We start from the raw sequence: 25888 nt of genomic DNA, 5'->3' as shown, positions 1-25888 counted from the left end.
CCCCAAACTCAACTGGAAAACAGGCTCCTGATGGCCACCAATAATTATGAATAACTTTGAACTGCCGCTGATCTTTCTAATGAAGTCAGCAGAAACTCTAGAGGGGAGAAGGTTTGCCAGAGGGAAAGTGAGAGGAGAGGCTCGGCTCATTTGTAACTTTATTCCTCACATTCAGTCCTTTGCTTGAATTTCATTACATATTCCCTTTCAATCCAGAATCCCTTTGATGTTATCCAGTCTTTTCCAAAATAAGGACGGCTGATTAAAGCCTTCAGATTCCTACAGTGAGAGGCATGGGTATAGTTTGGTAACTGACCTCATGATGATTTAACTGGAATGTGATCTGATTCTGATTCTGCACCCCTTTCATGTGTTTTAATAAGTAAATGAGCAAACAAAGGCAAAAGATGATGATTCTGCACGTTTATTTATTCATCTCATTCACTGACAGTAGTGAGTTGGGGAGGGTGCACCAAAAAAAAAAAGAAGAAACTGTGATCCAAGACAGCGACAAGACAAATCAAAGAAGGGGGACAACAATGCAAGCACGCAGAGATTCGGTAGAAAATCAAGTAAATCCCTGGGAATGGAGGCTGGGATCAGAGGAGTCCACAGGTGAGGAGATGAGGAGGAACCTGAGGACTCCACGTTCTCTACATCATGGGGAATTCAAGACAGGACCATGGATTCAAATTCTGGAGGAAAGAAACATTTTGGATTTGGTTATAAAACCGTCTAGACAATACATCAGTGAGCAGATTAAGCAGTATTCACTTTGAAACACAGAATCGGGGACAAAACAAGTGGAATCTGTAAACCTTTAGTTAAGCCGTGGTGCTTTAGAGGAAATGAAAACTTGGCTGAGATCATATTTAATAAGTTATCCTTGATCCTATCATGCATGAGGCCAGACATCAAACCTCAAACCGAATGATTAACAAAGATCCAGCCAGCAGAGAAACTTCATGAGGAAACTCTGCAATACTTTTCAGTTGCTTTCATAACCGCCATGCATCCGTCTCAAACTAAAGACGAAGGGAAACAGAACTGCTGACATAACGCTTTCCTCCCCTTTTGCGTGTAAAGAAGACTTGCTACTGATCCTAAGCATCTGCGACTAAATCGGCTCCATCATGGGAGGATGTGGCATTAAAAAGCCATGCATCTGTTTATACAGGCTAGATTACATCGTCAGGGAAGATAATCTGATACCAGAGGAGATAACATAATACAGAATAAAGCAGCATAAATGTTTTAGTCCTTGAAGGTATCAGTTTGGTTTTGGCCGGGATACTGATGGAATGTTGCTGTGTTGCCATCAAACGGAGAAGAAATGCGTCAACAAATCTGACCCTGATCCTCCAATCTGCAGAAGTCGGTCAGATTTAAAAACGTTCTGTGTCTTTAAACTTAACGTAAAGGCTCTGAGTGTTTAAAGCTCATTTATCCACATAAAGTTGAATTTGGTCTTAATCATGGTGGACACTTTTGCTTTCCACTTGGTACTAAATAGATGAAAGGCTCCGTTCCCTCTCTCTCTTCCCCTCATGCTGCTGAGTCAGCACACCAGACTGCTTTTAATCTTATTAGATCGTGTTCTTTTCCTCCTGTTACTCGCAGAAAACCCTGCCAAAAACAGTCCCGCTTGATTGATGATTGGCCGGATCATAACCTTTTGACCCCCCGGCTACTGAAGTGCAACGCAAACAATGACATTGTGTTTGTGCTATGTTGCATATTTGCATCAACATACGGTGTGTGTGAAATAGAAGAGAGAGGATTCAGACACTCACCATCTACTCCGATCTTGCCGTCGTTGTTGCCGTCGGCTGCTGAGATGAAGGTCTTGGCCTCTGCGTCGGTCAGTGTCCTCGCCCCCGGGACAAACCGCTGCAGGAAGTACCTTGACACACACACACACACACACACATCAGAGTATAAACATAAGGAGTACACACATGTTTGTCCTGATTAATCCCCTAAATTGTAAAGCCCAAGATGACCTTAGTGACCTCTGCTCTTGTCACACAATCACATAAAGGCGAATTACATAACCCGAAGACAACAATGACACTTTACTCATAGTGGATTATTAGGACACACAGCTTAATGGTTCCATCCCATTATTACTGTTGCGTGACTTCTTGCGCTTAATCTCTTTCTCTTAGTGTGCCGCACACACACACATATGTAAATACATACACGTATATTAGAGTAGTAGTGTGGTCGTTTGGGGATTAGAAGGTGCTTGGTTCCATTCCGGGCTCCTCCTAGAGAGCCTGTCCAAGTTAAGCAAGACCCTGAACCCCGGACAGCACCTGGTGTGCATGTGTGTGAATGTGAGGTAGCTGTAAAGCACTTTGGATAAGAGTGCTACATAAGTAAAGTCCATTTACCTACATCACATCTGATCATCTGATACAGGAAACAGTATACGTTCAATTTAAATGACGCAAAGTCAATATCAGCTGAAGGTTAGGGACATCAGATTGAGCACTGAAGAGGACATTTTGACAATGTATGTGTCATCATTTCACACACTTCATCTCAGACTCCTCGATGTAGCCGCTGTTGTCGTCATCCAGCATCTGGAAGACGTCTCTGACCTCTTTGGAAGTCTTTGAGGAGAGGCCGCACAGCTGGAAGAACTTCTTGTAGCTGAACGTGTCTGGGGCTGCAGAGTCACACACACACACAAACAAACACATCATCAACTGATCTAACACTGCCCGGCAGACAGAGGCAGCCGAGCTACGATCACCAAGACCATTACGACCATTCAGTTGAAGCTGAAAGTCATAGCTTTGATTGTGGTTATTACTATTATGATTTTAGCTCTGCATAATCTACTCGATGTTAAGAGCTACATTTCTTACTTTACTGCATTGTGCCTGTGTGTGTTTGTGTGTGTGAGTGAGAGTCTAAGTCCATCCCAAATGCTGCTGCACCAGTTACCTTGACAGTCCTTGATAGCATTGTCAATGGCCTCAGCTGACAGGATGGAGGTGAGCGACATGTTAATCCTGCAGGGTAAAAAGAGGAGATGAGTAAATTATTCACACACACACACACACACACACAAAATCTCTCCATCTCACTCACACTCCCTTCACACACATTGTTTTATTTCACCTGATTGGACCCCGGGAACAAATTTGGGTTCAGATGGGATTAAGTTTGCAGCTGTATCTAGGTTAACATCCTGATCCCCTCAACATTCCACAGGAAGGGAAACATTCACACAAACATTCACACAAAGGAATATCAGCATCATTCAAACTACAAATTAATCAGCTTAGTGGAAATTCTCAAAATGTGCTCATTATTTCGCAGAAAAACACAATCAGCTGACTCCTGCCTGCCTGCCTGCCTGTAAATGTTGTTTATTTGCTTCTCACTCCGTGATGATGATCTTATTATGTGGCTGATTAATCAGGCTTTCAGGTTGGATTTCCCCTGGCTGCCTGTTAATCAGGCTCCCTGCCTGCCTGTGAGCTTGTTAACTGGGTAGACTGGCGGGATAATTGCCACTTAAATCCTGCAGACTTCACAAATAAGCTTAAAACTGCAAAGAAATTAAAATCCACATACAAAACATGACCAGAAAACCTGCAGAATGCATCAAAAACACTTCAAAAATCACATCATTCTCGAGCAAAATCATTCTTCAGCCTTAAAATTCACCAAAAGACATCACAACATCTATCCAGGCATGCATTTGAAAAAGCTTATATCAGATAAAACTCGTAAAAGTGCAGAAAAGTGCTGGATCCAAAGCTCCGCTGCAGCTGGATGAACTCACCGCTGTTTGGCTGGAGTTCCTCCGGGTGCAGATCAGGAGCCGCAGCAGCAGCAGAGGATGATGATGATGGTGGTGTTGGTGGTGATGATGGTGATAAGGCTATATGGTGGCCGCTGTAAGCCGCCGCGGGCTTATATAGTCGGAGAGCAGCGCGCTGGATGCGGCGGACGATACTTGAATTTCCAACCTGACCGAGGATCAAATTTTCCCGCAGGCTGCCAGCAACTTCTCGAGTTCCTCACCTGCACAATTAACCTTCAGTGTTTATATCCGCTACGTAGTACACCTGGAGGGAACACACACACACACACACACACACACACACACACACACACACACACACACACACACACACACACACACACACACACACACATTACCCCATTTCTCTCTCTCTCTCTCTCTCACCCCCCCCCCCCTCCTCTCTGGTGTTTTGCTCTCTAAAAGCCTGAATTCGGACACACAGCAGGTCACACATCACCTGATTCCCCGCTGAAGGTTTCTTCATCCTCCTCATCGTCAGTTATCCTACATTTCCCACATTGCAGGGCTTTGTGCTTATATAATGAACCAATCAGGCTTCGCAGAGGCTCTATTAAAGCTAATAAATAAGGTGTAAACGTCATTGAATTATCTGTGACTGCTGCATCCGAGCATTCCAATCTCAAATCAATATCCAATATGATTGATTTCTTTACTTTTTTATTCATATACATGATATATTGTATTTACATTTTGATCATTAAGTAACGCCACGTAAAGACCAAGTGAAAGCAGGATACACACACTCACACACTCACACACACACACACACACACACACACACACACACACACACCCCTACTGTGACCTACTACTGTGAAGGTGAGAGGATTGGTTTCGGTTTGGGATGGGAGAGGGTTGCCTACACCTGGTCGCCATAGCAACGGGCCATTCTACACTCGATGGGCTTGTTTCTGACACGGAGGCGTCTCTGATGAATCCAGTCAGCACTGATCCATTAACAAACAGGAAGCCACGCTCCTGTAACGAGGACCAGAGGGAATCAATCTCATTATTCTCCCAAACTTTCACCCTCGGAAAACATTTGACTCGACATTTGGCGACTGGTGACATTTTAATAGCCACAGGGTTTTTCGCACAAGCGTCTGCGAAAAACAATCATCAACCAGTCTTGAAACACCTGCGCCCCCTTTGACGGATCAAAAGCACCATCTTGTGGCGGCCCAGCGTCACTGCAGGCGCATCTTTAACATGTTGCGGGGCTTTACAGTTAAAACCTCCGCACTTATAAAAGATGAGAGGTGGATTAAGTCGGGCAGGAGTTGGTTGGTGTGTTTGCGTGCCTGTGCACCAGAGTCTAGATTAAGAGTGTAAAGCTTTTGTTTTTCATGTATTTATTTAGCATTACATCATCACAGCTGTTTGAGCCTCCAGCCCATCAAAGCAAGTCTGTTATTGATATGGAAGATCATAGCTTTAGATTGTCATTGTCTGACCTTGAGGGTAACAATGTTAGGAGGAGGATTCCTGAGTAGAAGCATTTGTTAACCAAGCATTTGATAAAGTTGAAACATTCCACCACTCATCAATGATGGAGGCCAGTCATGTGTATTTGAAAAAGAACCTTTATTGGTTTCTCATCGTCCGTCCATTTTTCTTTAAAAGTGCATCTTCCATGATCTCATAGTGCGCAAAGCTCACATAGTAAGACGACAACAGAAGTGTGAGAGAGAGAAAGGGAGAGAGAGACACACAAAGGCATTACATTTAGGCCAGATACATTCATTGTGCACAGCAAGGGTGAGCCAGAGGGGGGCCGCAGTTTGGGTACAATCCCGGGTGTATAAAAGTGGTGGTTAAGGGGGGGCAGCTGAAGAGAGAGAGAGAGAGGAAAAGGGAAAAGGAGAAGAGTAGAGTGGGTCGTCTCGGCTCATGTTGTTCCTTCATTCCTTACACGATGTGGTCAGTTTTGAATTATTTCTTGATCAACTGGCTGAACTCTGCAGGCAGGAAGGGAAGCAAAGAGAGAGAGAGAGAGGCGGAGAGAGAGAGAGAAAGAGAGAGAAAGAGAGAGAGAATTGTAAGTGTGTCGGGTTACTTCAGCAGGTAGATCTTCCGTGTTTTTCGTCGGCATGTAAACAAAGAGTCTCTCACCTTCAAGTCCAATCATGCCGTCACCATCGTCGTCTGCGGCTGCCATGAAGGCCTTGGTCTCAGCCTCGGTCAGAAGTCTGGCACCGCTGTTGAAGTTCTGCAAGAAGTTCCTGGACAAGAGAAGGAAATGTTCTTTAGAAAGCTGAAACATTGTTCTTCTTCCTCGTCTTCTTCTTCAATGTTTTCTAGCCTAGCCTGATCATTCCTCTGAGCCTAACCTGATTATTCCCTGGAGTCCTTGTCTGTTTCATTTACATATACTGAATCATTTGGGGTCGATTCAAGTTGAAGTAAAATCAAGTCAACAGTGACGTCGATTGAAACTTGCCAATGAAAAGTCAAGTCAGGTTTCTGTCGTGTTCTGCTTTCATCATCGCCTACAACATGAGACGCCAGAGGAGAGCGCAGCATAGGGTTACTGCCAAGGAGCCAGCTTCTCCGATGCTTTGGAGGCGCTGACATCATTCTGAATTCATTGTGAAAGGCGATCTCTGTGCCACAAAGGCTCCCAGTCTCCCCCAACCAATCCAAACCTTCTTAGATCTAAAAGAGGGCACTTACTTCAGCTCCGCCTCCTCAATGTAGCCACTCTGGTCGTTGTCAATGATTTCAAAGGCCTTCTTGAGTTCATCGGCTGACTTGGCAGACAGGCCGCTCTTAGCGAAGAATTCCTTGTGCTTGAAAGTATCTGGAGCTGAAAGGAGAGAAGTGGATCGCTCTTTATCTCACAATCAACACTGCTGCTTTGTCATTGATTAGACTTTCATCTGCAGGCATCTCCAAACTCCATATTTGACTGTAATTCAGCAAGTCTGTTAGTCTCTCATTTGATGTTCTTATCCTTATTCAAAGTGGAGTCCATGCAGAAATGGCATTACAGCTGTCACTCCATCACTCATCCACCCTGTAGCTTTGTGATTAAATTGAATTCTGCCCCATTGTACTATGAAGCCGCCTGGTGTGATGTTGTGAATGTCTAGCCTCTCTAGCTCTATCTTAAGATGTGGTGACTGTATGGTGTGCGTTACCTTTGCAAGTTGCAAGGGCTGCAGTCATGTCAGCATCAGACAGAATACCACTGAATGCCATTGTTAGCTGAGGGAGGAAGAGAGCAGAAGACAAGTCAGTCAAGATCAGTTCAGCTTTAAAGCAAAGCACAGGACAGTAACACAATTCATAATGAATGATTTCACTGATGAGGAGGCAGGCAGGCGTTCTGTTTTGCTTCTCTGGGTCAGATCTGTTAGATTTGACATCATTCAGGTCTAATTTGGTACAAAGTGCCATGCAATGTACTGCATCATGTCTATGTGTGAGTATTCCTCTCAGGTCGCCCCCAAACAAACGGCTCAAATCAGAAAAAGTAGTCCAATTTCCCCCAAAACAAAGCCCTCCAAGGCAAAAGATTGAATATCCTTTGCAGCTGTGGTCGGTTGGTTTTTCCATTCGGATCCTTCGTTAGTCCAAAGCCAAACTCTGAGCCTGTGAAGTTCAGAATCTGGCCCTGCATGCGAGGGGACCCCCCTTTCCTCAGCTCTGAGTCCCGGGAGGTGAAGCCCCGAATCGCTCTGGGGGCTCGTGGCAGAAGTGGAAGTCTGCAGCTCCTCAGTGGAACTCACCTTTGAGGATGTGTATCTCCAAGACTAGAGAGAGGATTCACTCTGATAGATCAGCTCACTGCAGTGACTTCCTCCGAGACGCTCGTGGGCTTTTATACCTTCACTCGGCCCGAAATATGAGGCATAGCCTGTGTAATAGACACTGCATGCAAAGCAGTCAAAGCCTTCCGTTGAAAAATGTGTCCAGTAGACAGAGCTGTTCTATTTTTATGTACATAAATGAAGATGCTTAAATGGTAGGCCAAGTGTACTCCTATGCAAAAGTGCTTGATATTGCATAGAGCTAATTATATACTGCTGATTGGGTTGAAACACACTCTGTGGCCAATCGGTATTTTGAGGTGTATCTGCGTAATGTACAACAGCTGGAGGAACGAGGTAAACCGGTGTGTGGAGTGTGGAATTAGTAGACAGAGGACACAAGTTTATGTGAATGAAGGCGAATTAGGAGCTTTGATATGAGGAATAGAAGGAGCGACGACTTAACGTTTGAGCTGTTTATCGTGCTTGACTTTGTTCAAAGATGGAATGATTGATGATTACACACACACTGTTACTTTCTGTGTCATTTTAAATGGTTGCCGTGGTTATTAATGGCCGACTCGTGCCCCTCTGAACTCTGAAAGGTTTTGGTGAAAATGAGCCTGAGTGTAATTGGCATTCTGCTGTCGGGAAAAGTGTCATTCTTGTGATTGATGACCGCACGGGGCGACACTGGGAATGAGGTCAGGAATTTTATTGGGACTTACGAGTGGAATTCCACGTGGACGTAAGAGTTTGACTCAGTGATTCCAATCAGACAGTAAATTAAAGCTGCTGACTCAGACAGCTGGGGGTCCGGGGGGCTCTTCCATGCCCATATTAGCCCTCAGGACAGGCGTTGCTGGTGCAGGCCTGCTGTGTCCTTGTGCTGCAACAGGTGGCAGTGTTGGGAAGCTGCTGTAGCTGCTTTAATATTGAGATTAAACTGTTTGAAGAAATCATGAAAACAGACTCTGGGTTGACAGATTTCAGGCCCTTTATGTTAGAATGCAGCAGTTCAGCCTTTAAAGACTCAATAAAATGATTTTCTATCAGAGTCCTGTGTCAATTCAGGTGAGCAGCTGTCCGGCACTTCCACACCTTTTCTTCAAGTCAGGACTTTTCTTAAATCTTAACATTTGCAGTGGTCAAGCAAGGTCTCTCACCTCAAACGACTCGCCACGGCAACTATTCCTGCCCTTCTTCAATATCAGGCTTAAATTACAAATATGCCAGAGGAGGGACGAAGGCCGTCAAGCAAAGGGCCATGATGGGCTGTAACTCAAGAGTGTGAAGAGCGCTCCTTCATCAGGGCTTTCAGAGCTTTATTTTTAAAATGTAAGGCTGTGACACGTTGGAATTCTTACGTTTGCTCTCGGTACGGGAAAGTAAAATATATTGTTTTAAGATTATGTTTCAAATACTTCAAGGATGGAAGAACAGCTGGAAGTTGCCCCCTTGTGTTCTTCTGTGTGATCTTAATTCACGATGCGAGGGTGTCAATGTGACCCTGGAGCCACACGTGAGTCTTTCCCTCCCTCTGGTTTCAGCAGAAATGGAAGTGACCCGTATTCCCTGTCGCTCTCTGCCACCCAGCAGCCTCTTGCAATCGGAGAAACTGTTGCAGATAAATATGCACACATTGACAAAAGTGTCCTGCAAATGTGCCGGCACAGAAACAGAAACACTATCCGGCTCCGCAGTTCCTCCGCTGGTTTACAGCGAGTACACTGCACAGCTGAAGCACTGCCAGGCCGGAGAGTCCCAGAGAGTCCCGGAAACTCCCGTCATCTGTGGGCCGTGCCAAAAGACTGACAAGTCTGTGTGGCAAACCCCCGGGTTGGTTGTGTCAGCGGCAAAGGCTCAGGTGCCAAAAAGCTGTGGAATGACTGGGATTGATGACTGAACCCCCCGTATCGTTTACTTACTAATTGTAGTATTGTGCAACACTGACTGTAGTAGTATTTCACTTCCTGGGTGACTAGCCACTGAAAAACATAGCGATGCCATCAAACTCGCAGAGAGACATCATCTAATAAACCAAATACAACAGTGATGTCATCCAAACTAAAGGATGATGTCACATTTATTCGCTACTACATTCTAAATCTCAGACTTTATGAATCGCCCAGATCCTTCTCCTGCTGCTAAACATTTTGTTTTGACCCTAAATGTTACTAACGCCTCTCATCTTTGTGTTTCTCTTTCAGGTTCACCGTGGATGCGACGGCACGGACGGCTCGTTCCTCAGGGCAGAGTTACAGTATTGTCTGTCTGTGACATTCAGAAATATAATGTAAACAGATCTAGATGACAGTCACATCACCTCCAGCAGAGACTCAGGCTCGGGTTCATAGGAAGCAACTATAAACAGTTTCCCCACTTTCCATACATTTCATGTAAATAAAAGAATTGATCCGTAAAAGTAAAATGGAGTAGATCACTTTACTGTGTTACCTCATGAATCATTTTAGGGGTCATAACATGGAAGCTTATGGTTTGAATAAGACACAGAACAGCTTAATGTGTCTTTATAACGATCTCTAGCGTCGTTTCAGAGGAAGCAGGTTTAATGTTGTCCACGCGTGCACACATACTTCACACTAAATCTCTCCGTCTGAGGTGTCAGATGGCCCGCATGCCAAGCACTTCATTTGCACAGAGGGAAAGTTACTCCTGCCGTTCATGAGGGAAACCTAAAGCCTCGGTGGAGCTCAGCGTGGCGTCATGAGGGAGGAATCTGCTGCTGCTGCGTCCAGAAAGATCCAGGGGGAGAAATCACACTGGAACGTTTTGTGCACAAAATGACTTTTATTTGAGGTTAGAGAAAGACACGTGGCAGAGGAGAGGATAAACCCATGGACTGTTCATCTAATCACTTTACAACACTGTAAGCTCCCTTCACTCTCTGTGCCCTTCGAGGAGTCCATGTTCTGTTATCTAGTAAACCTAATAAAAGGCGGAACCCTGAGATCATCGTCATATCGGGGTCGACGCCCTTATGAAGACTTGACCAGTGCTGAAAACTCTGAAACAGAACAGAGGAAACAAACACAATCAGATCCACTCAGCTCCTCCAAACCTCATCTGGGAGAATCATGTTGTAATTTCATCCCGCCGGCTCCCAACGCCACTTAAAATACTGAAGTGTCTATCTCTGGCTGTGACACTCGCAGTGTGTATGAAGTGATTGTTTGTGGCTGCTCATTGGTCGCATAGCAACCGAGGATTCCTGGCGGTGTTGAGTGGGATCAGTTTATCACCACCAGCTGAAGCCATTAACTCCTACTCCGGCCACATTCATGCTCTGTTTATGTTCAATTAATCAACCGATTAGGATCAATTATCTTATATTTTGCTCACGGGGCCGAACCAAAGGTCATGATTAACACAAACAACACCTTTAAATATTCCAAATTGAATTGTTTCCGTTTCCCACTTCATGCCGACAATGTTCTAAGTGACAACAATGACGTAATCTCTTCAGTCTACGAAATCTAGTTAAGTAGAGCCCAACAAAATACAACAACACCTGATCTCCATCCAGGCTTCAGCCTGCCTACCTTCCCAGCCGATCTTCCCGTCACCGTCGGAGTCGCCCTCCAGGAGGAAAGCTCTGGTCTCGGCGGCGGTCAGGGGCCTCGCTCCTTTGGCGAAGTTCTGCAGGAAGAGCCTGACGTAAAGGAGCAAACATATGAGATGAGAACGCGGCGCTTGTTCGTACAAACACAAAGCTGCTGTGCCTCCTGTGCTCAGACTCAACTGGAGCTCGTCTTGCTCGATGAAGCCGCTTTTGTCCTGGTCCAGGATCTTAAAGACCCTCTCGATCTCTGAGGGAGTTTTCTTGGATAGTCCCACTGTTTTGAAAAACGTCTTCAGGTTGAAGGAATCCTTTGCTGAAAGGAGAGGAGATGATGAAGATGCAACACACACACAGACACACACACTCACTCCCAGAGGCCATAATCGTTTTAACATTATCTCCTCACCTTTACAAGCGTTAATGGCTGAAGTGATGTCCGAGGCAGCTAGGAAGTCCGTGATGGCCATGATGAAGACGATGAAGACGGTGTTGAGGTTGATGTTGCAGCCTGCTGACTGGTGACAGTGGATTTACCCCCACAGTGTCAGAAACCACCAGTGTCCTCATGTCTGCTGTCACCTGCAGCTGACCACTTCAGCCTCCATTGTGTGTGTGTGTGTGTGTGTGTGTGTGTGTGTGTGTGTGTGTGTGTGTGTGTGTGTGCAAAATCACAGAGAATCTTACACAACTGTTTTTTATTTTTTTCCCCCTCCTTTCTATGGAGGTCAGGGGTCACGGTGGTCGTGTGTCTCCCTAAACAAACCCCTGGTCAGGTGTGGATGTAAACACAGCAGCAGTCACTGGGGTTATATTTGGTGGATCAGGAGGGAAACCTGCTGGCCTGCGTTTCCTCTTTGCTCGTATTTCCAGCCGCGCGCTCACGATGGCCTCTCGCTCACGGTCGCCCCTGGCAGCGTTTCCTCCGGCTGTAAACATCCTGTTATTATGGCCTCTGTCACTTTCAGGCTGTGGCTCAGCTCACACTCACAATACTGACCACACACATACGCAGTATATATGTAATAAAATGACTGAGTGTCCTCTTAGAAAACAAACTGAGCAGTGGACTTACATAAACAATTCATATAATACTTGATTTCTGTGTGCATTGGAGGGTTTTCCTGATGATTGACAGACATAAAAAGCTACAAAATAAACCCCCAAAAACCAAGAGAGACAGCACAACAACAACAACAACAACAACAACAACAACAACAACACAAAGAGAAGGTAGATTTAAACTTGATTCAAGGAAGCATGGACATCTTGATGGGTTAAACTCCTCTAAGTCGACTCTGGGGCGTGTTTACAAACCACCTGCTGCACACCTCAGCCCCCGCGCAGGTGTTTGCTTTATGGCCGTGTTGTTCAGGAAATGGAGGACGGCTGGTTGGCAAGGATACAAGCATTTGTTCTGAAATCCTCTCTGTATCTTCACACACCACATTGGACTCCGGCTTTTCCACTTTGGTTTCTGGCCTTTATAGCTCCCGTGTGTGTGTGTGTGTGTGTGTGTGTGTGTGAGAGAGAGGGAGAGTTATTGCTGCGTCACACCGGCCCTGGCAGGCCCTCTGGCGTGAGCCCCAGAGCCCATCCACAGTGACGTTAGCCCGGTTTCCTCAGGATGGACCAACACTCAGGCCTGTAAGGAGAGTGACAAAAACATCCTCTGCCCCTCCCCGGCCTCGGCCTTGTCCCCGTCCAAGCCTCAGACACTTGTTTGCGGGAAGACCAGCCTTCCTGCGTGATGGAACGGTGGATGAGAGGAGGAAGAGGGGGATGGGGGCAGGGAGGAAAAGATGGATGCGGACGCTGGAGGCGTAGCGAGGTGAGGCGGAGCGGCGTGGGAGAGGGCGAAGGTCTTCAGTCCGAGGCCAGTTTGAGAAGGTCCATGTAGTTTGAGGGGATACAGGGACTTTGTGTTTAAAGTCCTCAGCTTTGGATTTGTGTCATTTAAAATGCTCGACATTCACTCGGCTCGAAAAAGGCAGAGGACCGGGACAAAGAGAGAGAGAGAGAGGTACGTATGACACAAACTGCTGATCTGCGTTTTTGTGACGTTCTATGGGATCAGAAAGTGTGTGTGTGTGTGTGTGTGTCAGGGTTGACTGCTGTCTGGATGGAACACACAGAAAGCAGATGGATCAATTCCTCTACCTGATACTCACAGCTGACCTTTGTAAACGGGCTCACAGCTGAGGTGGCTGTCTGGTTCAAAGGCACTTTAGCTGGATTCATAACTGTACAGACAGACTAACACACCATTCTATAATCAATCATCAGATACTATCATTTAATTCAATGCTCTCTTTATGTTTTTGCTTTAGTGGGTTTTATCATTTAAGAATCTCTAAAATCAAGAAACTCATAGCGTCCACACGCTCTCCAAATTCAAACTATTGCGTAATACTGTTTCAGTCTGTTTCCCAAAATGACTTATTCCTATTTAATTAGTATATCACACATTGCTTTGCTTTAAGCATTTGCTGTGACGCTTGTGTTTGATAGAGACACACACACGCAGACACACACATCCAGTCTTTCACCCAACCAATGTTAAATCATTCATAAATAATCAAGAGGGAGACAAAGTGATGTTTATCATTTTCCTATTACCGTCTTTATATCTTTAAAGTCAGTAAGTCATTTTTATGAGCCGTACATTACAGTAACTCCTCTTGCTGTCTGCGGTTGTGGTTGTGGTTGTAATCTTCTCAGTAGGAATGATTTAGAGTGTTAAGTTCCCTCTGAAGCAGATTAATGGTATTGTCATCAGGTTATTAGACTTAATGCTCCGCATGCTGCAGTCAACCTGCCAGCGTCTGTAACATCTCAAACATTTGGCCCCTCGGACAGAGACGGAGACGCTCCTCCCCCCTCCTCCTCCCCCCCCGGCTCAGTTACTGCCTCATCTATTTCTACCTGACCAGCTGCAGTGTGGGCATGCCGGCTACACACTCCATATCAGCCAAGTTCCCCCCCACACCCCCAACACACACACACTTTACCCCCTTCCCACATCACCACAACACCACACGCTCCGCTGCTTGCTTTGCAAACTGTCCTGCTCTCTCTCTCCTCTCTGAGTGTGTGTGTGTGTGTATGTTTGTGTGCCTTCATATCTTGCTGGGTTTCCCTAATGACCTCCAGCAGAGGACGTGTCTCTTTTTGTGTCCCCTTATTTGTTTTGGGATGTTCCCTGTTCTCTATCTTAGTAGCAGAAGTAGCTGAACAGGATCAGGCTTGAATCCCTGAAATCTTGGAAAGTGTCTCTCAATTTGACCCGAGGCAAGCAGCTGATTAAAGATAAGCATTGCTCCTCTGCCACTCTAATACATCAGGCAGTAATGAGTGTAAAAGACACACTCCTCTCCTTATAGCTGATGACATAATGCTGCTTAGTGAAGGAAAAGAGGCTCAAAGCACAACAAAAAGCACAAATACTAACACTACTCTACTCTCCAGCATGAGAGCAGGCTGTGCAGCTGAAGGGTCTTTCACAACCTGACGCTCGCAGATCAAGCATGAATTAGCTCAACCCTCTTTAGGTTCTGCTTCCTGGATGCACTAATCTGTTTCTGATCCGTTACGAGATGAACCAAGGGCATTCCTGACTCATTGGATTTTTGACTTAGGTGCCGCCGCTGCTGCGCAACTGGATCAGGGCCTGATGAATGTCAGCCAGCTTAGGACGCATTTGAGAGGACCTGGGTAGGCCGACGGGGTGCCCAGGGGGGCCTCAGGGAGTCCCTCGGGCCACTCTGAGGAGAGGGAGGCGGGGTGAATGGAACGTAACTAAAGCACAGGCAGTGTTAGCAGCATCAGGGTTGCAGGCTCTGGCTCTGACTGGATTTATAGCGTTGAAGACAAATGGCAAACAAACTCAAGAGCGTCTCAAAATACACTTCCTCAAAGACCGCACGCAGTTTATGTCAAACCCCAAGGCCCGAGCAGGTCAGCACATAAACGTGATGGTTTGACGTGAGAGGCCAGACTCTGATTCCCTGTCTGTCTGTCAGCCTGATGAGGTGCGACACTCCCAAATACAGATATTTGTGTATATTCTGATGCTGCGGGGCCTCTGAACCTCATCACAGTTAAGATTAGCTGCTGAAACAGATCTGCTCTTATCTTATCACGGCTGTGTGTGTGTGTGTGTGTGTGTGTGTGTGTGTGTGTGTGTGTGTGTGTGTGTGTGTGTGTGTGTGTGTAAGTGAGAGCTCTGTCAGCGTGCAATCAAGCTCAGCTCCAACGTTAACACTTTAAACCAGTCAAGAAGCTCCGCAGCTGTTTCCCCCCCGCATGCTTGTGTGTGTGTCAGTACGAGTGTGTTTGAACAGGTCAGAGGTCATTTTCACTTTCACCACCATCTTCGGCCGCCAGCAGTCCTGACATTTAAAGCTGATTCCCAGTGGCTTGTGGGTGAGGCAACTCAGCGTTAAGTTAATGTCGACGGTATGATGAAATATGGTTTCATCGAGCGTCGCTGCTCCCGTGTCTTGATTACACCACAGGATGACCTAAGTGTTTACATACACGCTCAAGACATCGCTCAACCTTTACAAAATGGCACAGAGCAGAAACAGAAGCCCGGCCACATCAAGTCACACACTCGGGCCTTTCACTATCGGCTTTAATACCAGATTAATTAAAAATGTATAAATAAATAGAATGCAGAGAAACATGCCAAACATCTAAACCTGCTCATGAGAAGGGACGTCTGATGTTTATCTGCCGTTGTTTCAGTTGATGTGTGTTTATTTTTATGACAAGGTTAACGGTGTGAATGTGTTTTATCCAGCGCAGTCACATTATAATCAACACTGGGACTGCCAAACTCTACTGCCCTCTGTCGGTGAGTTACTGCAACGACATGACATCAGTTTTACAACCGGAGTTCAGATTTTATGGTGACAAATAATCTGTCACAACATTTACTGCGTCTCATCTAACATGAATCTCATTGTATCACCAGTTTGTGATGCTTGCTTAGTAATATCTACCTCTAGTTATATCTTAACCTATCTATCTATCCATTTATGTTTTCAAGGTATTGACAAGAATTTGACCAATAGTTTCATCATGATTCCCTTTTGAATAAGAGTTTGTATTTGTTATACTTTTGAACTTTGGATGTCCGTGTACTCACACTGTAAACTGTCAGTTTCAGTAGCACACACATGCACGGATATACTTTAAAGTTAATGCCTCTATAAGGTGAATGCACACAGTGATGGAGCAACGCTGCCATTAATCCATGTTTACCTTATTTGGCTCCACTCTCTGACCGCCAATAACAGCCTGACCTTCCTCACATCCATCTCTGCCTCTCCTCACCTTTTGATACAAACACTGAGTTTTCAAACACACACACACACACACACACACACACACACACACACACACACACGCACGCAGGCACACACACTTATGCTTTGCCCGATTTGGCCATGCCCTTGGCAGCAGAGGTGCTAGTTACAGGCAGACAGCGTTTCCCGGCCTGGACTGGGGAAGAGCAGGTGTGCGGCTGTCAACAGAAGCTCATAAATGCTCAGCCAGCTATCAGACTTGGATTACACATTTATGTCATCATATTAAAGAGTCTCTGTCAGCAAACACCTTCAAGACACTTTAATCTCACCCTCACTGAAAAGTCTTTGTGCAATTGATTGCTCGACTCAACAACAGGGGCAGTTTCCTTTTTAATGCCGTTCAAGCTAACAACCTTGAACAAATATGTACACAGCTGTGACATGTTTACTGCTGAATGTGTCGCTATTCTAGTGTCCTGTTTCACAACCCCCAGCAGCTCCCCCTCCTCTCCACCTCTGCAGGCTTTCCCGTGTCCAAATAAAGGCTGCAGAAGGCATTACCAGCATCCTGACCCAGTGTTTCGCTTTCACATGTGGCCCATGGTGCTTTGCTGTGCTGTGCTCCTTTCCGCTGGCGTCAGACAGCGAGCTCAGAGGCTGGAGTTCCATCTGTTGATCTCCAGGCCTTGAGCATGGTCACTTGGCATGCTCAGAATAAGCCCAATCATCTCCAATTACCCGCCTCTCAGGGATTGTTTGGTGTCACTTGCCGTCTGTGGGCTGGATGTGATGATTCTGCCCGTGCGGTGTAAAAGGATAGTTCCACCATCTTTTTGGCATGAGGCACGGACGTTACAACTCAATCAGTATGTTGCAGCCGGCTCCAGCCAATTAATTCGTAAATTCAAGCCAGGCTGCTTGTTCACACCCTCCATGGCACAACAGACGCGTTCTCCCTCCTAGTTCACCCTCTGGTGCCTATAGGGTCGAGTTCCCCTGTGTGCTGGGTTAAATTCTGCTGGCTCTCTGGGTGGTGGCGAAATCTAATGAGCTGGACGGATGGCAGGGTGAAAAACGAGATGGATTATAGTGGGATTATAGTAAACAAACATGAACTAATATTGAAAGGTGACTGTTAATCAGTCACCTGTTATGCGAGAAGACAAGGAGGGTTTTGTTTTGAGAAATAAGGCTTCTGCTGCCTCGGCCCGATCAGTTAGAGAGGCTGAAATGTAAGAAGCGTCGCACATTCGTCTGACATTTGGACGCAGAACCTGTCACGATATCAGATGAGGAGTGGCTTAGTAGGCTGCATCAATCACTTTCAGCTCAGCGTCATGTACTGAAAAACTGAATGGAACACTGTTCTGTAAGCACTTAGGGCGCCGTAACCTGTCCTGATCTGACAAGGGAGAGATGTGAATAATTCTTGCATTATAAACACAAGTAAAGCTTGAGAATGAAACGTAAACACCATCAGTCCATCTCTACGTCATCTCTCTCTCTCTCTCTCTCTCCTCTCTCCTACTTCCTCCAGAGATGGACTGAATGGCGATGTCGTTTCCTCCGGGTAACATCATCCTAATGCTGCCTGAGTGTGTGATGCAGAACTCCAGCATCAGTGATTTTGTTGCCAGGGGGAACACGTTATCAGCGGGAGCGTCCCAATAGATCTGTCTCCTTCGCTGATGATGCAATTTGATCCAGTCTGCCTGCTGTTTTACTAACGCGCCACCGGAGGGCGCTAATAGTCTCTGTGGCATGAGGCGTGACCACACATTACATTACATTACATTACATTACGGTCTTTTAGTAGACGCTTTTATCCAAAGCGACTTACAATAAGTGCATTCCTTCCTAAACCAACAGCTAAGAGCAGAACTAGAGCTAGAGCAGAAGTGCAATAAGTAAGGTACTATGATGAATGAGAAAAAATAAAAAATAAAAAAAAATGGACAAATTAGAAATGAAAGATTAGAAAACAAGAGCATCAGACGAGCTAGGACAGAGTAGGTGATGTCCTAAGAGGGAGGATCCGGGTAGGTACACACAAGTGTAAACAAAATGAATAAAGAGAATCAATCGACCCAAAACAACAAACACTATCAAACAATCATATCTTGCGTCAATAAAGAGTTTTTGTATGAAATGCTTAATTCAAAAGCAGCGGGGTGACACACACGCACACGCACACGCACACGCACACGCACACGCACACGCACACGCACACGCACACGCACGTTGACTGTCACGGGTCAATACCTCACATGTCCACCAGAGGACACTTTTTGCTGCCGACACACTCCCCTGCATACACACAGCACACTGCACGCACGCACGCACGCACGCACGCCGGCGACTCATTAAGAAAGAAATGATGGTCATAATGTTATAATATATGAATGTTGTTGTGGTTCCAGATGTATTATCTTGGTGATCAAACTGTGGTATGCGTACCATTGGTGGTGCTTGAAGCGCCCCCTGCTGGTATATCAGGGGATTTTGCTGTGAATCACTACAATATATTGCTTCATATTGTTGTTAAAATGGCTTCCATTAAAAAGGAGAGTGCTCTCTTTAACACCTTCACATGTGTGATTTGATAAATGTGTGTGTGTTTCCTGTGATGCTGCTGTTACTGTCTGTGTGTGTTACATGAGAGCTGATGTGGTATTGATCTCCTCTTCTGCTGCAGAAAGGCCAGCAGCCAGCAGGAGTGTACACACGAGTGCTTTGTCCTTTTCCCTTCCTCATCACTTTCCTCCATTCCTCCTGCCTCCTATCATCGGATCTACTCCCCTCATTTCCTTTCTCCCCTCTCCATCCTCTCTCTCCTCTCCTCTCCTCTCCATATGTTTAGCTGGACTGACACGGTGCCCTCGATGAGCTGCGTGCCGAGCGGTCACAGTCTGTGGAATGAGTGGGGCTCAGAGGACACAAGGTAGGACGAGAGACGGCGCCATCGTGCATGCCGCTCTCAGACAGATTCAGCATGTTGTAACTCATTTTGCAGCGTCACGATGCAGCAAAGCCATGAAGCAACGCATATCAGTCGATGATCCTGCTCACTTCTCCTTATTAGGTCTGTTGTCTGCCTGGGTTTTCTAAAAGGAGACTACATGTGTATGATTTGTAGGTTACTTGTGTCTTTTAGTGTGTGTCTGTGTTCTTCTAAGCCGTGTTCCTCCTGAGCTCCTCCACCTGTTACTCAGTGAGGTGCTAATCTAACAGAAAGGAGGCAGATTACAGGCTTCACGGCCTACTCCATATGTGTGTGTGTGTGTGTGTGTGTGTGTGTAAAACCACGCAGCAGCCGTGTGTGTGTCCTTTTACATCCTTTTACGTCACAGCTGCTGTGAGTCAGCTCCCTCTCTTCCCTTCCTGAGTCACTCATCTAGCGGTTGCTTGGTTACCGCAGATGGGGGAAAGTTTCCTATTGCGTCTTTCTCTCTGCAGATGGACAGTGGCTGATATTTATTCAGGCTGGCCAATGAGCGGCCAATAGAAAGTAATGTCTGTGTGTGTGTGTGTGTGTGTGTGTGTGTGTTTGTGTGTGTGTGTGTGTGTGATCCAATGGACAAAGGCTGACAAATGATTTTAGTACATCCTGTTGTTAACAAACATGAGAGGAGCGCCTGTGCAGAGGAGCTGACCTATGAAGTGCCTAACAGAAGAAAAACAAGATGACGCAGACTTTGAAATGGAATCATGCCGAGGAAAATACTTATGTGGAGTTAAATGAAACAACACTGATGACTCGGCAGGTTTACACAGCTACTTTTAGCTCCTTGTTTTGGTTCTATGGACACAAACACTCACACTGGGGCAAAAACCTTAAATAAGCTGAAAGTCCTGCTTAGAATAACTAAGTGATGAAGTTAACTAGTCCTCAGAAAAGAAGCGAAAGATCCAGGTGTTTGTATCAGGAGTTGGTGGAACCCAAATAAGGGATGCAAGCAATATGTGTTCATTTGATTTCTCATTGCTCTTAAAGGCAAAAAATTTAAAACAAACTCACTGTTACAGGGACGAAGAGCTCCAGCGGTGGATCTCCTCAGGTCAGATGAGCCTGGCTGACGAGGAGCCTCAACCCCATCACCTGCTTTCTGGATTCTGTGGGTCAAACACCAGCCAGGTCCGCCCAGCCATGGAAGAACCTGAACCATGTGTGATAGTTTCAGTTTAATCAGCTGCAGACCTGAAAGCGAATAAGTGAATATAGGTTATTAGTTGGAATGGATCGGCGTATAACCTGCGTCATCGTCTGTGATAAGCATTACTCCATGCCGCCGGGACTTTTCGGGGACCTTTGCCACGCGGGGGACGGCGGGACGACAGCAGCCATTACCAGCAATGTGTCGGCTGCTCTGAAGAAGTCCCCCGCCGCCTGTTGGCCCCACGGTCCAGACACAGACAACAAAGAGACAGAGATGGACGCTAGAGACAATGAGGACGTATTAAACTGTAACAGTGGTTTGAAACCCTACGAAAGCTGCGACGCTGCAGGAGGATCACAAGGGCACAGCGGAGGAGGGAAGAAGAGGAAAAGTGTGTCCTTCCTGGATGACGTCACCATCTACCTGTTTGATCAGGTACGGCACTGCACTGTGGGGTCTTAAAGGAGGGGACAGGGGACATTTACATCTCCAGACCCCCAACCTCTGTGTGTGTGTGTTTACAGTAATCACACTCTGTCTCTTCACAGGAGTGTCCCACCCTGCAGCTGTACAGACAATTAGAGCCCAGCAGCCACGCCTACAACCTGCAGGAGCTCCCATTAGAAGACATGGGTATCACTTACAGAACCATATCAGTGATGGTTTAGTAATCATGTTTTAAAGCAGGGAGGGGGCGGGGGGGTCTGTTTTCACTCAGTGAGTGTTTGAACATGGTATTTCTCCACACAGGCTCAGTAGCATTTAGCATCTAGACAATCACACAGAAGCTGACCAGCACAACAACAACAACAACAACCAACAGCTGCAAGGAGTTTAAACTTTGACATGGCGAACATTCTCTCAGAAAAACACAGAGTAAATGTGCCGCTCACCGTCATGATGACGCTCCTTATCTCCTCAAACTGCATCCAGCCCTGCACACAACTCTCAATCAGCTGATTGACAGCAAAACTGACCAATTACTTTGCGTGAATATTTCACTCTGTCCCGCCCACAATGACCCAGATTTCATCCAATAGCAGAGCTTCTAAGCTTCTTCTGATTGACTTGATTCACACTTTTTCAAATTTTCAACAACTCGGAGAAAATGGCCGCACTGTAGTAAAACACATTTAACACAGCGTCCCATTGGCCTGTATCGCTCACATTTGGTAACAATATAGTCACAAATACATTTCTAGGTTGAGATATGAGTCTTATGGAAAGTAATTGATATAAAAGTACAAAGATTTCATGTTAGTTAAATGTATGATGCAGCATGAAAGACCAATAGGTTTATTTCAATATAGATCTGCAGTTGTTTGACTGTGAGTACTGAGTCAGGGTGGAGCGCTGCCACAGGTAGATTGAATGTTTGCAGGCTGTGTTAAGTTCATGCTGCAGGCTTTTGGAACCTATTGTCATTAAATGTGTGTTTGGTTGGTTGGTTTTGCCCCGCAGGCTTGGAGTGGGATGACGACTTCTCAGCCTTAGAGAGAAACTGCCACTATCGATGTGTCACACACTCGTCAGCGTCAAGCCGCTGCGAACCGCCGGAGCGGCCGGAGCGTAGCTGGACCGCTCTGTCCAGACCCCAGCAGTTCTTCCTGTCCCAAACCTGCCTCTTCCTCAACCCTGGCACCGAGTCAGAGCTCGATCCCTGAAGGGTCAGTGACACAAAGACGCACACACACAGACGCACACAGTCAGATCCCATCATGGACCTTTCTATCTCCTCCTCTGCCTTCAAAGGCCAACTCTCTGTCTCCATGGCCTCATGTGTCATCCCCTTGTTTTCTTTAATTCCAGACAGACAGCCTTGGCCTAATGGAAAAACTGACTAATCGGCCTGATCTCATCCTCTTCGCCTCATTCACCTGCCTCTGTTTTTATGATGAGTCAGGCTTAATAATGGCTTTCATTCCCCCCAACCCCTCCCAAATGGATCCAAAGCACCTGCCGCTCATGACATCACAGCGCTGCGTGGCGTTCAGCGTTCATGCATGCCAGTATGACACCGATCAATGGCTGGACTTGGATGAAATGTCAGTTGCGTAACAGCGCTGCTATCTTGACAGCAGCAAACCTGTTTGTAACCTTCCACTGCTGGGCCTTATGAATGTGATTAATGACAGAATGGAAACACCTCAGGCTGACACAAAGGCACGCTGGAGTGAAAGGAAAGCCTCTCAGTATGCGGATGCTTCTGGAAATTAACATGTAGTGAACAAAAGGAGAGTGAATAAACCAGAGGAGGAAATAAAGAGAAGTAAAGCCTGAGTGAGGCCTGGAAGTGTCTGAGCTGCCTGAGCTGTGAACCACAAACACATCAGGATCAAAATGAGATCAGTGATTGAATCTCACCGTGTGATTGGATCTCAGTCACAACTAGCCAGGTGTGACTGCAGAGGAAATGTGTCTGATAGGCCACAGCAGAAATAGAGCAACAGACGAGCAACTATACATACAACTAACATGGTGCATGAACGTGATTGGTCAATTCCTTCTATCTCTGTGTCACGTGACGTCACCACCCAATTCTTTTCACCTGCAGGTGTCGGGCTTTTCCTGGAGTGCCGTCCAGCTCCCATCATGCCCTCCTCCGTGCAGGCGCCCCGACTGACCAGTAGAAGTCACCGGTGCACCCCCTCCCCCTCCCCCCTCTGGCAAACCAGGGGTGTCCACACAGCCCAGCGCCGCCCGTTTCACAAACAAAGTAGCGACCTGACATCTGAGATCTGATCAAGTCCCGCCACCAGATCCTACATCCCAGAGCCCATTTGAATACAAAGTGCAATACAGGGCTACAAATTCCACCTTAAACGGGAGTAATAACATATCATCTGTGTCTGAAATGTTCCACTTTGGCTTTAAATTGCAGTATTCTGAGCATTCCCTGGTAATCTCCCTGTCAGGATACAGAGACTATGATGATTATACCGTTTGTTTTGTTCAAACAGAGCGTGCTTGTGGAGGCCCTGTTTGCTTGCCTCATTACTGAAATGTATTCAGCCCAGAATTTATCAGCGGCTGTGACTAAACACACAGTGTGAGCCTTAAGGCCAGTGGAGACAGAAACTGAACAAACTCACAGTAACAGATAATGTTTCCACAGAGCCAGCATCAGCCAGAGTTTGGTTGATTAGATACAATGTACCTGGGGAGGAAAGGAAAGCTGGCAGGACCAGTCTCTCTCACACACACACACACACACACACACACACACACACACACACACACACACACACACACACACACACACACACACACACACACACACACACACACACACACACACACACACACACACACACACACACACGAGCTGTTCAAGGACACTAGCTTCTGCCGCTGGTTGCTGCTCAAAGCTGAGAACATCACACCTGTACATTATTGTTGACGTTATTGTGACTTTTCTTGGCTTTCTTTTTGATTTGACAAAGCAAAAACTTGTTTGAACAAATGCTGAGTCCACCACCATCCACCCACCTCTACTCAGTTTCTGTCAAAAGGAATTCAAGCACACCTTTTTGGAAAATGTAAACTTATTCACCTTTGACCTTTCTGTATAACTTAACAATAAAATCTCCTCTCCTGTGGTCATTTGCTGAGGCCGCTCATACACACTGTACTCTACTCTGATTTCTGCCTGTGCCACAAATAAGGTGAAATGTGAGCAAGCCGATGCAAAGTATACCTGCTTGAGTGTGTAGTAGTAGTGTGTGAGTGATTTAGATCTGGTAAACATGGCGTACTCCGACGTGGATCAAACACTATTCTGAACTGACAAGTCTTTACAGTTGTTACTTCATATTTGAGGAGTTTCTTTAAGTTTACTTGTGAACTTCAACAAATATGTCAACACTGAAAAGGTGATAAGTAAGCAAGCAACATCTGTTTACGTTGCACCTGAATCTGAACAGCAGTTTAGCTGCCCCATTTACACACCTTACACAAACAAAGTGATGTCATCTTATCAACACAATGATGCCAAACTAACAGAACAGTGTCATGTAATACTAAAGGGATGTTGGAAGTGATGTCATAAGTTGTGATGTAAGACTGAGACTGAGTTTAAATGACATCATGACTCGTATGATGTCATTAAGCTCACATAGATTCATTGATGCAACAACATAAGGCTTTAGAATGACATCATCCCTCACAGAACCTCATTCAAACAAACTCTCAACTACTTTTCCCTCACACAACAGAGAGTAGTAAAGCTATAATATCTTCAGACCTCATCAGATTGTTCCCAGCATATCAACGCTGCTGAAGCACAGAGGTGTATAGACGGTCAGTTAGGCCACGTGGCTCGTGTGGCTCCGCCCTGCCTCCGCCCTGCCGCTCCCCCTCTATCTGTCTCCACAGGTGATAATCCCAACTGCATTCTGGCCCCCAGGTCAAACAGTCAAGAGTTTGGACAGCAATTTAGGATTAGTGCCGATCACACATCCAGTGGGCGATGACTCAGCCGGGTAGATTCTGCTGCTCCCTCCTCCCCCCTCCCTCCTGAATACCAGCCAAGTTAACCAAGATCCCACAACTGACTAACTTTGTGTCATGTCATAAGGAAAAGATTGCAATAAAACCAGTTTAAACTTTCTTTTGGATGTTTACACAGAAAGTAACCCTTTTCTGTGTAAACATGAGTCTGCCTCTTCATCCATGTGACGCCTGCAGGACGCCTGCATGCAAATGAAGCAGTGGAAAGTGAAACACAGCGGAGGAGATGTGAACCTCTAAAATACATCATGAGCTTTTGGATTACCTTCTTTTGGAAATCTATCTATATAAACATAAAAGACTATTTCCCCCAACACATATTCACACCAAATATCTTTATCAAAGTGCTATAATAACATCACACACCAGCAAGGTCCAAACAGTGAAGAAAAATCCATAAAACATGCCAATAAAATGTAATTTCCACCTTTGTTACCATGCTGCATTCTTTGTGTTGTTGTTCTATGTGACAGAATGTTACATACGGGCATTAAATCTCACTTACCGTCCTTCAAAATCAAACAGAAACGGCAAACAAAAATATTGATCTAAGCAAATAACATGTGTCATGGATGTGGTCTGTTTTTGCACGCGCACACACACACACACACATACACGCGCACACACGCACATACACACACGCACGCACGCACGCACGCACACCCTCTAAACACACTCTGGAGTGCGTGCGTGTCCGAATGTGTGTGAAAAACGCACTCCGCCGTAAC

The 25888-nt window shown here is 45.9% G+C and overlaps 4 protein-coding genes across 4 annotated transcripts; 1 reads left to right on the top strand and 3 right to left on the bottom strand.

The window, feature by feature from the left end:
• Nucleotides 1-669: 669 nt before the first annotated feature.
• On the bottom strand, nt 670-3016 carry pvalb9 (parvalbumin 9). Its single transcript, XM_076152090.1, has 4 exons — nt 2956-3016; nt 2542-2674; nt 1794-1903; nt 670-695 (listed from the first exon to the last, which is right to left on the bottom strand). Exons 1-4 carry the CDS (start codon nt 3014-3016, stop codon nt 670-672), a joined length of 330 nt encoding a protein of 109 aa, XP_076008205.1.
• A 2436-nt stretch (nt 3017-5452) lies between these two features.
• Nucleotides 5453-7649, bottom strand: LOC143002134 (parvalbumin alpha-like). The gene is made up of 5 exons (XM_076152089.1): nt 7579-7649; nt 6988-7054; nt 6521-6653; nt 5960-6069; nt 5453-5805 (listed from the first exon to the last, which is right to left on the bottom strand). Exons 2-5 carry the CDS (start codon nt 7046-7048, stop codon nt 5780-5782), a joined length of 330 nt encoding a protein of 109 aa, XP_076008204.1. The 5' UTR covers nt 7049-7054; nt 7579-7649; the 3' UTR covers nt 5453-5779.
• Nucleotides 7650-10424: 2775 nt separating this feature from the next.
• On the bottom strand, nt 10425-12378 carry LOC143002133 (parvalbumin, thymic-like). Its single transcript, XM_076152088.1, has 4 exons — nt 11589-12378; nt 11363-11495; nt 11163-11272; nt 10425-10627 (listed from the first exon to the last, which is right to left on the bottom strand). The coding sequence occupies exons 1-4, from the start codon at nt 11647-11649 to the stop codon at nt 10599-10601; spliced, it is 333 nt and encodes a 110-aa protein (XP_076008203.1). The 5' UTR covers nt 11650-12378; the 3' UTR covers nt 10425-10598.
• A 7711-nt stretch (nt 12379-20089) lies between these two features.
• LOC143001797 (uncharacterized) lies at nt 20090-23299 on the top strand. Its single transcript, XM_076151587.1, has 3 exons — nt 20090-21086; nt 21200-21284; nt 22113-23299. The coding sequence occupies exons 1-3, from the start codon at nt 20730-20732 to the stop codon at nt 22313-22315; spliced, it is 645 nt and encodes a 214-aa protein (XP_076007702.1). The 5' UTR covers nt 20090-20729; the 3' UTR covers nt 22316-23299.
• Nucleotides 23300-25888: the final 2589 nt, after the last annotated feature.

Source organism: Genypterus blacodes, unplaced genomic scaffold (genome assembly GCF_046128005.1).
Source record: "Genypterus blacodes isolate CSIRO-AG114 ecotype Tasmania unplaced genomic scaffold, CSIRO-AGI_Gbla_v1 ptg000055l_1, whole genome shotgun sequence".
In the NCBI taxonomy this organism is placed as follows: Eukaryota; Metazoa; Chordata; class Actinopteri; order Ophidiiformes; family Ophidiidae; genus Genypterus; species Genypterus blacodes.
This window is presented reverse-complemented; position numbering and strand designations above follow the sequence as displayed.